At 44.8% G+C, this 15,684-nt stretch overlaps 1 protein-coding gene across 2 annotated transcripts in view; it reads right to left on the reverse strand.

The window, feature by feature from the left end:
• The window catches only part of RPTOR (regulatory associated protein of MTOR complex 1), a 171,455-nt gene that overhangs the window by 12,740 nt on the left and 143,031 nt on the right, over positions 1-15,684 (reverse strand). The window contains exons 25-29 of one of the 2 annotated variants that reach the window (XM_067308132.1): positions 13,340-13,445; positions 11,343-11,457; positions 10,724-10,848; positions 9,313-9,417; positions 4,993-5,040 (exon numbers count right to left, since the gene is read on the reverse strand). In XM_067308132.1, coding sequence (XP_067164233.1) covers positions 4,993-5,040; positions 9,313-9,417; positions 10,724-10,848; positions 11,343-11,457; positions 13,340-13,445 — 499 coding nt within the window. The remainder of the gene's footprint in view (positions 1-4,992; positions 5,041-9,312; positions 9,418-10,723; positions 10,849-11,342; positions 11,458-13,339; positions 13,446-15,684) is intronic. The other variant, XM_067308133.1, reaches the window with a different exon arrangement.

Below are 15,684 nucleotides of genomic sequence, written 5' to 3' on the forward strand. Positions count from 1 at the left end.
TCAATTTACTCCTAAAGAATTAGCCCCAGCAGGAAACTTAAGTATCCTACAACACGTTTTTGTCACTAATGCAAGTACTTTTTGCCAGACCAAACATCTTTACCGCTGCCGCTAGGGCAGGAAGGAAGCAAGCAAGCAGAGGCACCCTGTAAGCCCCAAGGTAGCTTCAAGGATGGCGAAATGACCTTGCTTTATACAGATCCAGGTAAAATGTTTCACCTGCCTCCCCCTCCTAAGCATTGCATCCAAGCCTTTTCCTGATCTTGCTGCATACCATTGAGAAGATTACTGATGTTTATTGACAGTCTTTCATCTTACTGCGGGAAATTCAGGACTCGCAGCTAAGCTGAGAGCTTGTATCTTTATCTTGCGAGTCAAATTGATCGTTACTTCAGCTTGCCTGGCAGCTCGGAGGGCTGCTGGAGATCTGAGGCAAACAAGCAGGCAGTGATTTAGATGATAAACATCACCAAAGTGTTTTCATTTGTCATCTTGTTTATGGCCCATGTGACAAGATAAAACTGGCAGGCTGAGATAGATATCGCCATTACCATCACTGATGGAGTTAAGTAGGCAATGTGCTCTTAGGCAGTTTTAAAGCTCCCAATTTTCCAGTTACATTCCCCAGTTTGATCAGTAGCAACAAACCCCAACCAGGGGGGTCTGGATCTCTCTTCTGTGGAGGGGGACAAAGAGATGGTGAATTCAGAGTTATGACTGGCATTTTTGGTGCCACCGGTGTCTAGGCTTGTTCTGGTGCATCTATGGAGAATATTCAGGAATGAAATCTAGAAGGCTGGGAAAATTTTATGGAGGGAAGAAGCCCCAGAAAGGATTTACTTTACATAAAATAGTGTAGAGATCTCATGAGAAATTACCAGATAGAAAGAACACGGCTTCAGCCCTCAAACAGGAACCGATAGAGATCCCATGGTTAGAGAGAAAGAGGGGAAAAGATTCATCGCATGGAGGAAGAAAACAGACTACCCCACATAGGAGAGTTCTCGCTCTTTGGTGGCTCAAAACTTACTATCAGCTTGCTCATGGTCCTACAGGAAGAGGATTCATCTTCTGCCTTTCTCGTAAAACTTTAATAGTCTCTACAAACTGATACCTCTGCTTGCTGAAGGGGCAAGTGCAGTATTTTGATTGACACGTAACCAGAAATTTTCTCTTGCCCTTGTCAGTCTTCCTATTCTCTCAAGAAAACACGAAATGCCATTTTTGCTTCTTCTGATCCACAGTGCTCAAGGATGGACTAATTTGCATCCGAATATGGGATGCTCATATTGCCCCAAACAACCCAGGCACGAGAAATAAGAGAATATTTCCATAAAATCAGGAGTGAGGGAGAACTCCCGGCACCTTCCTCGATGGGAAACACCTGCAGCCTGAGAACCGTTCTAGGTCTTGTCTGCAGAGGTCGCGCATGTGCTGAACACCAGACACTCCTGCCAGGGAATCCCGGCTCCCAGGCTCCCGGCTGCTGCGGACGCCTGCTGCGGCTGGCGAGAGGTGAGAGGCTTAAAGGATGCCCCTTTCAAGGAAACAGGATAAGGAAAGGGGAAGAGAAAAGCCCAGTTTGCAACTGGAAATGTTAAACTAGAATTTAAATCCGTATGGAAAAAGAACAAAAGCCTTTGTGCATACATTTACGTTATTCACCAGTGCGTAACAGGGAAGGCCTCTCTTGACTGTGAAATGTGGAATTCAAAAGATGATTCTCACAGTATAAAATGAAACAGAAATAGCTGAACTATTTCTATGTACTAGAGGCTTAAGGGCAAACATGTTTTCATGGTGGAAATGATAAAGTATTGGCTCATGTTTGTATGTTAAATTCCCAGTATTTTAGGATGAGAAGCAAATGTGGGACTTAATACTAATTACCATTTCCTTTTTAATTAACAGAGGTCCTTCTTCAGGATGTTACAACCGAGAGTGTAGTTCACCTGCTGTGTTTTGGCTTGCAGGTTTGGCATGTAAGATGCTGCTCGGCCTTATTCTGGCAAAGGGTAATGTGTCCTGCAAATATACGCAGTCTCAGCTCCCCAGGTGAGCCCTGTAGCAAGATTCATGCATTACCGCCACCCGATTTCCAAGCTCCTGCCTGCTTATAGAAATGGAGTAAACGGAGGGAATGCCGTGACACAAATGCAACCACCTGATAAAGGTGAGCATGGAAACCGTGGGACTCTCGATGCCAACGAGCTGCAGGACCAGGCACCCTAACAATACCGTTCCTTTAATGCACCACTAGCTGAGATTAAATTTTTCCTGTAAGGAATTCCTGGGGAACAAGCTAATCTTCCACAGCTCAGGAAGACAAAAATTTAAAGGGTTTTTTTGTTGAGCCTTTTAATACAGGTACTTGCAGTTCTGTATGATGTGAGATGATATACAGGCAACGCATATCAACAGCCATTCTTGAAGCTGTAACTTTCTATGGCTGTTCCCTGCAGAATTCCCCCTGAAAATCAGATATTTGTCTCAATGGGATAGTTCCTTGTATAAATTTCAATAAATAACACTGGTGTTGAAAGCAGCTGCATTTCAAGTGTCTGCACTTATTTTTATCGTGACTGGAACATAGCCAACCTGTACTTGGCATTTCAATGAGATCAGAAATACCTACATGGACTACAATATAAAAGCATCTCAGATTTTGACTGATGATTTTTTAATCATGGGCCCTCCTGGTTAAGCAATGAGGCACATCTCTGTTTTAATTTCCAGGAAGCAGTGGGAGGGTTGTATGACCTCACTCTTCATTAATTTCTACAAAATACCTTCAAAAAGTGTCACTCATTTCATGCCAAGGACTATGCACAGTAAGGGAAAAAGAGTATCTGTGACTCTAAGAATCCAATTTAAAGAATCCAAAACCCTGGAGATGCAACTCCAATTATTTTATTTCAATTAAAAAATCTGACCATATCTAAGGTGGTTCTCCCCAACATGTATTCCTAAAGGAAAAGATACCAACTCTTGGGAGATGTGGAGAGATTCACTCTACCTCTCTCTTTCTCTTGCTCTCCAGTATAAAATCCTTTAAATTTTATTTTGGAGCCTTGCCTCCGCCAAGGCTCCTCTTCCTGTTGAAGCTGCCCCACGCTCAGCTCTGCAGCTCCCCGGGAAACTCCCCTTCCTGTCGGCCGCTAACTTTTATATGTTAAGAAGGGCCCAAGGCTGCTCTCCAGCCTCTCCCCTCCGCATTGCTTACTTCTTGCCAGAAGAGTCGGTATTATTAAAAGCCGAGCAGAGCCCCCAGAGGGCAAGGTCCTGTGTTTTTGCAGATCCCATATTTGACATCTTTCACTTTGTCTCGGAAGCCCCAGGAGAACAGGAAGGAAGCAGGGAACTGGCTAGCATGTGCTTACTTTTTCTTGCTTGGCACAAGTAGAAACTTTCTGGAGGTAGGAGAGATTATGGCTGTTCACACATCAGCACCAACAACCCCCCTGAGGCAGCGATGGATAGAGGTGGGCACAGGTCAGACGTATATTAGCTTGTTAACACCCTCTCCTCCTGCCTTCCGCACGGTCAGCGCTGCCGACGGGCGGCAATGCCGCGGTGAGCCGAGATGCTGCGAGCGCTGGGTGGGAGCGCAGGAGCAGCCCAGGCAACTCCCATGGAAGCCAAGGCAACGAGAACAGATTTTTGGTGCTTTAGTGACAAAACAAGTGCATTCTATATGAATATAGCTGATGTATTTTGCTATCAAGCAAATGGTTAATCTTACACATTTCTAAGACTTCTTTGGTCAGGCAAAGGATTCTTTTTGCTGCCTTTTGCACTAGGTGAATGCCTGGCCAGAAGATGCTGGTGATTTTTTTCTATTGATTCTCAGTTATTTGTGTGCTTGGGACAGAGTGCTGATTGCTTAGCATCAGCGGTATTGATCCTGTGCGGGAATGGCTGGTATTTCCTTAAACTGCTCCGAAGCCCAGTTTGCTGAATAGGGAATTCCCCGCAGCCGAGTATTGCTAATTTTAGCGTTTCGATTTGCCAGTGGATTTCTGAGTGAAATGCAGAGCCAGAAAGCTAACAGTAACACACCAGCTTCGCTCAGTACTATCCCAGTGTTTTGCCTCTGAATAGTAAGAGAGAGATGTGCAAAGGCCTCAAGTTAAAGAGCTCTGAATCACACACCACCGCAATCATCTTTCTTCTATTAATCACTACAGACACACTTGGCTCTTATCAGCCAGCAAATGCTAATAACTGACGAATAGCCCCAGAGGGTTACGTCAGCGTTCGCATCCAAGCATGTGCACACACGCAGAGACGCCCTGACACATTTGCCACCTGCTTCCCCCAAGAGCTCCGCGGCAGCAAAGGGCGTCAGGCTTGGGAGCAAGGCAGACACCGCGCAGCGCCCGCTTCTACACATGAAGGTTGGGGGGGTTTCCTTTACCTTCTTTCCATATAAAAGAACAGAATTTGTAAAATTTATTAGGCATACCCTTGCCAAAAGGCTAAGTCCACTCTTCTAAGCCTCACAGGAAAGATTCGTCAGCTGTTCCTTTTCAAATGATCTTTACAGCAAAACTGTATTACAGATAAAACCCAACAAAATCCATATTAACTTAATGGCTAACGGAACCTGTCATTCGAGTTCTTTTGTCTAAGGATGCTTCGAAATCTTCCTAGAAAGAAGATTTGTGTGTCCCAGAAAACCACCCTTACTTGCTCTCACTGCAAAGAGCTCGGAGAATGTAACATGAATCTCCTGCCACGTCCCTCAGTGGTTGGCTGAGCTTATGCGGAGAGCGCGAGACACCCTCGCCACACTGCCCACCACTGTTACAGACACATATACAAGGCAAGGAATGGGGAGAGGTAGAAGAAGCAAAGCTTTCCAGGAACAAAAAGGACCCAGCAGTCATTCAAAACCATGCCAAAAAACCAACCAACCAACCAACCAGAAGTCGGACAAGGAGGTCCTTCCCACCCCGGCTGGTCATAGGTAACAGGAAAGAAAGCACTCACCTCCCTGTTTACTTCTGTCAAGATAGATTGAAACCCTTCGGGCCAGACCTGTGAGAAGACAGGGATTAAGGGGTTGACGCTAAGGGTAAGTTGGTCAGCCAGAGCAAAAATAAATATTAAAAGAAGGATTAGAAAAAGCAACTCAAAGCAAAGAAAAAGAACATAACAGAGAAGCAGCAGCACTAAGAGCAGCACATGCCTCCGTCCAGAGAAAAGGCACTGGTTTAGTCACCAAAACTTTTCCTAGGAAGCCATCGACAGTGGCGCTTGTCATGCGTGAAGTGAATATTCTGGCTGGCTGACAGCAGCACAGATTTGACTATTAAAGTTATTCTTGAAGCAGAAGACTACCCTTTGTATGACCCGGTCCCTGCTCTAAAGTGCAATGGATTGGGCAGTGACAGATGGAAATCCAAATAACTTCTGGCATCTGCACACATCAAACCAAACCAGAGCATGAAGTTGCTGTCATTAAAGGCTTGGGCTCACGCAGCTAGTGCTGCTGGGCAGCTGCCGCGTGGGCTCTTCTGCCCTGTATTTCAACAGATAGCTCATGAGCATTCAGGGGGTGCAAACAATTTACAGGTGCTCCATTTAAACAGCTCTTAAATGAGAGGTTGGCCACCAAAACAGATTCGTTTCCAGCCACTGTAAAGCCGCAGGTAGTAAGAGAACACTGCAGTATGGCAGAAAATGGGGAAACGAGATACGGCTCTGGAAAACCCTGGAAAATCTTGCACAAGCAGCTCCAGGTGTTCAGCAAGAGATCCTGCCAGGCTGTTAGGCCTTTCACTGGCTCTCCTTTAGAAGTGAGCACTGGCCATCTTTGCCGACCTGGACAAAGGAAAACAACGCAGACTTATGCAAACAGCACACAGAAGGAACAGGGAAGGGAGATCTGAGTAGTCAGTATTCGGGAACTCTAAAGCAGCTAGTTATACTTCTGTAGTCTCCAAATTCCAGTACCATCCTGCTTTAAAGAGCAAAACCACTCCGACTGGGATGTAGTGGCTTGTTTCCCTCCATCACAAAGGGACAATACAAAAATTGCAATTTTGTTCAGAAGCATGTGCATGACCGCTTGTCTTCAGAGACAGCTGGAGAGCTGCGCGACCGCTTCTGCCAGGCAGGACGAGCTCTGCGCGACTCTGAGCAGAGCTCCTGCACAGACACCACGTGATGGGTCACTGTGCTGCTCGGCACCCGACTGCTCCGGGATCTCAAGCCATGCACAGAATCAGCAGCTTTCAAACACCCCCTTTTTTATAGAAATTGCCTGAATTCCAAAAGCCTCCTACTGTGACATCGCAACTTCAGAGGACTTCAGGTTTATGGTCTTCCAATACTGCTCACTAGAAAATGCTTAGATTTTGCTACGTCTTTTTGCATAGTTCAGCATGGCTGGAACGCTAGGCTATCAGCAGCATGAGCTTTGCCTTTCCTCCGACCCCTTTCTCCAGCTGGGGATTCCTGGTTCCTCACATGAAGGAAAAGTAACACTGCTTCACACTAGAGCACCTGGTACCATTGCCTCTTTAAACACCCTGATTTTAATTTAAAACACTTTCTTGGTGCAGCATGGGTTGATTGAAAACAGATCTAAAAAAGATCTGAACAAGATCAAAATTAACAGATCTTATATTGAAAAAATAAAGGGCCCACACAGTGTGGCACTAAATTAAGACTCGTCTACCCTGAGTCTCAAAGTCAGCTAAGATGTACAATTAACTGGGACCAAGCTACTGCTGAGTGACAGTATCCACACGTGGGTTTAACATAGGAACTTGGCTGTTAGCTCATTTCTCTTATCGTGGGCTGCACAATGCAAGTCATGATGCAGTTTAAAAGTTTAAGTTCTGCACCTCAGTCTGGCCTGGGTCACCCTCTTGGACCAGCCTGACGCTGTGGGACCCTAAGCAGCGTTACCCTGGGCCTCCCGTTACTTGGACAACCTGGTGAGGCCTCCCAAGATACCAAAGGATGTATTTCTGTATCACATATTGCTCCCTCCTTTTATAAGAGGGATAACTGCCTAGAAAAGTCAGTATTTTGGTTGCTGTTGAGAAGACTTTCAAATAACAGAGAGGAGTATGACACTGGGGAAAAGGATGGGAGGGGAGAGAAGGAAATCAATAGTAGGAGCGAACGAACTCCAGTACAACTCCTGAGCACAGTCAGCTTCAAAGAGGCATCTTCAGTTTTAAGAGCGAGTGCTGGACCACAGCTGTGGCCTTGGCAGCAAAGGACAACTCTTCAATAGCGAGTCTCATTTCCAAGGGGACTTCATTCACATAGCTCTTTTGAAGTGACTGCATTTATTTCTCTCCCCACAAAGAAATCTGTTTCTTCTTCTGAATCTAATTCAACTGCACCAGAGGTGAAAGGCAAAGAAAACAGGACCCAGACTAAAGATCATAGAGAAAAGAAGAGGGTGAAAAAAAATCTTAAAGAGAACAGATTTAACAGTTTCAACACTGTTGTTCTGGCAAATGCAACCATTCAACTCTTATAGCTAAATCAGCTCTTGCCTCAGCTCTTAACCTGTTTTGCAATGGCAAACATTGATGCTCTTTAACAATCCTTTCTTCTACACTAAAGGCCTGCAAAGAGTAAGGTACAATCAGCAAATGCTACACCTTGCTAAGGTGCACGCAGGAAGTAAGGCGTGGGATCAGCCGGAAGGAGTTCAGCCTACAGTTGTCAGCATCTTCTCTGAACACTGCTCATGATGCAGGAAAAAGTCAGTGATCTCGGAGGTCTGGGGGAACTCCCAGACATCAGTTGTTTGAGCAAGTTCATTATCAGTACCAAGGAAATAAGGTCCTGAATCCAGAGAGGGTAAATATTAACCAACATCTTTCAGGAAAGCTAATGTTGACAAAAAAGAAATAGAGACTAACTGAATGATGCTACAAATGGCAACTTGAGCTGACTATTAGGTACTTTTCTCTCCTCCCAAGGAGATTCAGGCCTCTCACCACTCAGTGCATTACTACTGTTTTCTTCCTGCTTTTATTGACATCTCTGCAAAGGGCAGGTTTTGACCATGACAATTTTCACAGTATGCTGCAAACTTCCAGCAGTTAATAATCAATTATGTGCACATATGACAGTGAGGCACAGAGCCTAAAGTTACAGCAAATACACTTCTTCTTTCCTAAAACACCAGAGATGAACCATGAGGTGTTAAGGAAACCTAACAGATATGAGTTCAACAAGGAAACACAGGTAAAATCCAATGAATAGCTAAAAGAGCTGTGTCAGACTCCTGTGATGAACCACATAAGCTCAGAAATGAGAACTGTCAGATTTTAAGGTCAGGATGAATTATGCTGATCATCTCATCTGACCTCCTGCATAGCACAAGCCAGAGATCCTCACCCAGCAATTCCTGTATCAAACCCATAACATAAGTACTGATTGAACTACAGCACATCTTCTAGAAAGACTTGTAGCCTTGATTAAAAATATCCAAGTGACAGAGAATCATCATTAGAGCATTAGTACATTATCAGGTCTCAGAAGGACAAAATGTCCACCTCCTTTAACTTCCTAAAACAGACTTCAGGGTTACCCAAACTGGTATTCTGGTTTCAAATTGCGTATTGCTGGATGTCAGCGCTCCTTTTTACATCTTTTTCTATATTACTTTTTTAACATTCAAAGTGGGTCAATGTCCAGCTGCACTACCCTTCTGTAGGTATCAGATTTAGATTGCATATTCTCCTGCCACCTCCTGACCCACAATAAACAGCAAAGAGTAAGTGCTAAAATTGAATTCAGGCTAAATGAGGTCACAGGTGCAACATGCAAAGCTGTGCAAAGGCTGAGCAGCCCATCAGGAGGAAAGAGGAAGTATGTGAGCTACTCCCGTACCCAAAGGGGAAGAAACAACCACCTGCCCAGTGAGTCCAGAGCAGGTAAGTGCTCAGTTCCACCATTGTTCTACAGTTCTCTCCTTCGCAACGTGAGTAACAGGAGGGCTTGGCCAAGACAGCTGCAGAGAAGCTTGAGAAGAGCAAGGATTTTGTGCCCTTCTGCTCCCCAGCAAGAGGCTGTTCTAGTTGTTCTCACGTGTGTGGCAGAGGGAGGTTGTTGTGCAGGGCTTTTGGTTTTGTTGGTTTTGTTTTGTGAGAACTGGAAAAGGAATTCCTCACCAAGGCTTGGTGAAAGGTCATTCCAGAAAGGCAGAGACTGTTAAACAAGGATGTTCCTGATGGTCAAAGTTGAGAAACCCATTCTGCTCTACCCAACCCTAGAAAAAACCCTACCATCACAAACTACTACTATCCCCGACATGACAGCTTAGTGGGGACCCACCTCGTGTAGTTGGCAGCATGTCTGAGAGGCCCTGCCAGGCAGTTACCATCTCAGGATTCTTTTCCAGGTCTGCAAAGTTCTTCCACACTCTGATAGCGCCGTCATCTCAGGGAGCACAGAAAACAGAACACAACACAATGTCACTGCTGATGCAACTCTCACAATTACTTGTGTACAACAAAGGAAGGTGAGAAGCAGAATCATAGTCATGCAAACTCTAAAACTGAAAGTGTCACTTGAACTTAATCCCTATTAGAGTTGTTTTTCTCTCTACTCTTACATCCATTTAACCTAAAGGATTGATCCACTGGGAACTTTTCTGGAAGAGCTATGCTCCTCTCCATGAATAACACCTGACATTAGATGTCGCTCCATCTCTTTTGACCAATTCATTTTCAGTAAGACTTATCTCTCCATTTTCCTTGCTATTGGTACTGAGAGCCACAAAAGTACCCTGCTAAATACAAAACACAACCCTACAGAAGAAGCTGAATCAAAGCCCCCAGCCCATCAGCAGCAAATCTTTCAAGAACATCATGTATTTTTTCAATTTGTTCCCCAACTGTGAAACTTTTGTGCTAAGAATCAATAAATTGAAAGAAAAATGTCCTAGAGGCCCTCTCAACTCCTCTTCCACCTCTCTTAATTATACCCAACCTGTACGTTTCATCACGAAGTTTAAAAAGCAATTGAAAACACTCAGTCTGACAGGTTTAGAATGGTTCCTTAGGAAAGAAGCAGATCTTACTCACAGCGTTAGAGACCAATGAATAGGAATGAGAGCTCTTCATACTACCTTACAGGATGCAACAGAGCATTCTAGAGAACTGCTTCCCCTAGGCGAGATGGAAGGGACTACAGAGACGTACAGAGAAACTCGGAACTATTTGAGAAGTTCAGTGCTTAAAATAAGCCCTGCCTGCTCTAGAGCTAAAACAGCACAAGTAACAGAATTAGATTTCTTATACTTTGGTTGCAGCGAGATTTCCTTTCCAATTCTGGACAGCAGCTTTTAAAACAACAGGATGAGCTAAAATCAAATTGCCTGAAACATTGTATAGGAGAAGGTTACCAGGAATTTGCAATGTGAAGATTTGAAATGATGTAACAAATGAAGCTGTGACTGAAAACGCTTTCAGTAAATGCTTAATTTGATAGTCATTGGAAAACATCTGCAGCACTTACTTAAGCAGTTAAGATAATCCAGTACTGCCAGAAACAATTTTCAGGTTTGATTCCAGAGGTGTCTCCTCGACTGAGATCACTCAGGCAAGCCACCGAGGAGGGAGAAGGGTCAGACTGGGCCACGTTCACAGAGGGCAGTGAGAGGTGCAGAATAGCTCACCCAGACTTGAATTCTGTAAAGGCCCCAGTCCTGTCCCGAAATCACGTGGGCAAATGTGTCACTTACCTGTGGCAGTCAGCAGCAAAGAGCAGTCTTGTCCATTCAGGTACTCCATTGCTGTGATTCTGGTGTATCGAGGATTCCCATTGTGGAAATAGTCCAACTTTTCCCCTTTCTCCCAATCCCAAAAACTGCGTGAGGAAAAGACATCAGGTCAGTTCTTAGTTCTCTATGCAAACTATAAAAAGAACTATCCACTAGAGTGACACTAAAAATTACACGTTGGGTACCAATTCAATTTGACTTTCTCTTCTGGTATTGATATAATGATGTTACACTCAGCTTCTGCCAAAGAAATAGAATAAAATCCCAGCCATAATTAACTACTACAAGTCCATCAGGATTCACCTGTAGCACTCTAATCCAGCGCCTCTTGTACCAAGGGACTCGGGCATGATGCCTGGACTACGGCACTGAACTCCAGGAGGACCTCTTCCCCATCTCCCGCCCTGGGAAGGGGGAGGATGACCGCCGAGGGGAGCCAGGCAGGACCAAGGAGCAACACACCACCCTTCCCAGAAATCATCCACACCCACTCTCTGATGGGCCATTTTCAATCACAGTCCTCACACGTCGTGTAATGGCGTGGGAGCTGCTCTCCAGAAAGCCAGAGGCGAACCCTTACCAGATGCTATCCTTGTCGGCCACCGCTATGCAGGGCGTGAAGGGGTGGAACTTCACCACCGAGGGGACGCCCGGGTTCCTGTTGAGGAAGATCTGATCATCGAGCCGAGAGATGCCTGTGGGTGGAATGAGAGAAAGCCAGGACTCAGCGTCTAAGAAAATCCCATCGGAAGGAAATGCCCAACCAAGCCCAACAAAACATTTTGCGTTGACACAAAATCAACTCCGTTGTTTTATTTATTTTGCAAAATAAAACAAAATGAAAATACTTTATTCAATGTAAAATACAGTATTTCATGTTGGCTTGTGGATTATTTATTTAACCTTCCATTTCACTTTTTTCTTTGGAATAGTTTGCTCTTCACGAGCAGTTTTGGTATCCCTGAAACTGCATTTTTTGGCAAAGTATGAATTCATCATACAAAACTCTAAGCTCAGGAGACATTTACTCAGTTCTAGTTTGTTTTGGAATGCATCTGTTTAATTTTAATTAAAGTATTTTAAGTCTAATTTCATTTCTGTATTATTTTAGTTTATGATATTCTGCAGGTTATGATATTGAGCTATCCATTGTATTCCCTGGAGCCCAGCAAACCTCCAGAGAATCAGGTACACTTGGGAGGCTGGGCCTTGGATATCACCTCATTCAGCAAATCAGTATTTCAGACTAGCCTTCCCTCAGCTAGCGCTCAGAAGAGGAACAACATCCACCCGTCCCCGGGGAGCCTCTTTCTTTGCAGGATGCCGTCTCAGGTCACAGTGAGGAGAGCTCACATAAATGACACTCCCCAGCCTGCTGTGTAAGTAAGAAACACAAGCAGTAATAACTTAGCTATGCAAATTCCTGAGGGCACTGCATTGGGTTATACTGAATTTGAATATATTCCTGTGTTAAAAGAATTCTAGCCCAACTGCTGCCTTGTAAATGCATAAAGAGTTATAAATAAGCAAGATTAGCTTTCAGTAGAATGCAGAATACACATGCTAAAGACTCATGAACCTGAGGCGTATTAGAGGCAAATGTATAAGTATACATAGAGCCATACATATATAAATATTAAAAAATATAATGGGACACAAGAAGTAAACCATCATTTACCGAGTTCAAGAGAGTGGGAAATATGAAAGTCATTTAGATGTCTGCTGAACATCAGGAGGAGAACACATCCATCAGTTCGGCAGTACTGGCTTATTTGTCATGACTAGCAATTCTAATGGTGTTCGACACACGTCAAACACTGTCTGAGCCTTTTCAGCCAGAGGTCTAAAGTTTATCCTGCAATATTTTGTCTTCTATCCCTTTAAAAACAGAACCTACAATATCCATCAGAAATTTACAGGGCAGGGAGGAAAAGCCAAAATGGTAAATCGATAGTATCTGTTAAGGGCCTCTGAATTATCGATTTTATGCTTATTACTTTGGCTCTTGCGGACAGGCCAGCTCTGAGGGGTGAGCTGCTGAAGAGCTCAGCTGTTGGCCTTCAGATGCAAGGGCTCAGGAGCGAACACACGCACTGGAAATTGCATGCTTTGTCAATTCGCCTAAGTGGGGAAACCTGCTTTTATGGCAAGCCGCCTCCTCTTTCAAGAGATGACTGTTACGCTTTTTCTCCGATGGACTCGAGAGGACAGACTGTGATGCTGTGCTTTGGCTGAACGCTCTACTTGTGCCTGACCACATCATTTCGTACACAGCATCGTATTTAAGCTTTCAAAGGGTAAGACAGACACTTGACCTTTAAAGGAGTCACTCCCCTGATCTGGTGTACAAAACTATCCTGAGAATGGAAAGAGAGGTGACTATTAGTGAAAGACATTACAGCAGAACGAGACCCTGTTTGCCCCACCTGCCCAGCAAAGGAGGAGCAGGGACCTCTGAGATTTGCGGGTCGGCGCGGGCTCATTATTACTAGAGGTTTTACAGCGCAGAGTCTGGACTGAACACGGTGCTAGGAGCCCCCTAAAGCTGCCTGCGGCGCAGGAATGGGGCAAACTCACCCTTCTGGATGATCTTCTGGGCTTGCTTCCTGACCCGAGCATTGCGCAGAAACCGCCACTCCCTCTCTTTGCGAATCTGGCTCTCCAAATCATGCTCTTCTGGGATCTTTCAATATATCAATATATTCACAATACAAAACAACAGTAACAGTCAAAACTCCGTGAATTACCCTTGTAACGCACATCATACTCACACACGCTGCGTCACACGCACAGTCTAAGCTAAAAATCCTTTAGCGTGTCCAGCTTCAGGCAGTAAATGGAGATGCTCAGGAGCCCATGGGACTTGTTTTTAATACTTGAGCATTTTTCTGATCTAAACATTCCCATCATCTGTAATCTCTTCCCCTTTCCTTTTGCTGTCCTGTATTTTGTTTTGCCTTTAAGCTGTAAGCAGTTCTACAGAGTGAATGACATTTGTTTTTTAAAGAGCCACGTACATTCGTCATATGTCACTTTGTGTTACAGACAAACGAGATGGGCAGTTAAGGAACCGGTTTTACTGTACACAGTCATTATAACTCCTTCCCTCTATAAATAGTTTAAATAGTATAAATAGTCCAATTTCAATACAGTACAGATTACTCCACATAACACTTCTCAGCTGAAAAGCATCACAACAGCAATCCGGAGATTAAAGAGAGAACAGTTTTGATACAGTTAGAAAACTAAAACCACACAGTAAAATCTTTCTTTCATTGCTAATAGATGACTGCAGGCCAAAAAAGGCAAAATATCCCAAGATGCTCACGTTTCCAATGCTGCATTTACTAGTAAAGGCGACTGTTTTAGTTTGTCATACCAGAATTTTGTAGGCTGCTAGGAAAGGATGACCCTGTGTCGTCTTGTTCTGACTACACACAAACTCCCACCTGAAATGGGAGAGATGCCCTGAACAACCTACCACCGCTCCGACCCATTTTATTCTCTTCACAGCACATAGCTCCAGGCTTCGGGACCCTCGCACGGCTTTCCTTGGGAGGATCAATCCGCTGCCGGGAGGGTGCTGGGTTGCTCCCAGCAGCTGCTACCACGAACGCAGTAAGTGAAGGTGCAGCTCAAAGATCGGCAAAGGTCCCAGATATTCGCAGCTTAAATCATTCGTCGTTGTTAATATGCTGTCTTCAAAACCTACCATGCTTTGGAAAACAGCTATTATTGAGCTGAATTGCTGCTTCTTTAAAATAAAGAACAAATAAAAAACCCACCCTTCCTTCTGCAGCCCCAGGAAAGAAAAAAAAAGACTATTTTACTATTTTAATTTTTCAAGAATACAAGATCTATTTGAAAGGAAATGACAAATGACCAATAATGTAAAGTGATAAACAAATCCAAGATAAAATATAGCAAAGGAGATTTGAGAGTAGGGAGATTACTTCTACACCTTAATGAAAATCCAGCTTCTCTGGGAATAAATTAGAGTAAGACTTAAATGGCCAGGAGAAGAGAAGGGCATGAACAGAATGGTAAATTCTTCTACAGGCAGTAGCTCTTCTACCCAGCAGTTTTCTCAGCTTAGGATATGCAGCTGAGCAAGGAATCTGCTTTTTCTAGCAGATAAAGAATATCAGATTAAAGGAGTAGCTGGACTTCTCGGATCTGAAGAAAGAGAACTTAATTCTTGCAAGGCTGTTAAGCAGATACTTTTTTTTAAAATCATTTAATTTCAGTAATGAAGATTCCTCCTGTGACGAGGTCTCCCAGGGTATGGTTCCTTGATCACCAAGTCCGTGCACTACAGCATCAGCGGATAATAAATGTGCAATGCAGTAAGTCCTAACCGTGCCATCACAGCACGCGGCTTGCAGCAGGTCACGCGGCCGGGCCAGCCACCTCGGCCCCGTGTGCTCTGGCACTGCGCGGGGTCCGGGGCGGCCTCCCGGCTGAGGCACCTGCCCGTCCCCCTCCACAGCTCCCAGCGCCCTCCACTGCCTGCTCGCACTGTCTATGCCTTGCTCTCTTCCAGGATGGCTTTTTGCAAGCAGAGCCAAGCAATAGCAGAGACGGTGTCCTGCCTGGCAGGGCAGTTGCATTTGCAGCATGATTTCATTCACATCATGGGCTGCGTATGGAGAGACAGGACTTGGACACAGCTGGAAGTGTCCTCAGGGCATGTGACTGTACCACGAAATACGCTGGTGAGGGAGAGGCAATGTGCAGGCCCCCAGTCAACAGGAATAGCGATGCAGAAAGGCATACGTGAAGGCCAGGATGGTCACGCCACGCTCATCACCACCAGCGATCCCTACACAGTCCTTGCTCCTTGGCGACTGCCCACCCATCCAAGCCCGGCTCGCCGCTCCCCCTCAAGGACAGCTTTCGCTGAGCTGCTGCAGAAAAGCGGC

Source organism: Apteryx mantelli, chromosome 19 (assembly GCF_036417845.1).
Source record: "Apteryx mantelli isolate bAptMan1 chromosome 19, bAptMan1.hap1, whole genome shotgun sequence".
NCBI classification, from domain to species: Eukaryota; Metazoa; Chordata; class Aves; order Apterygiformes; family Apterygidae; genus Apteryx; species Apteryx mantelli.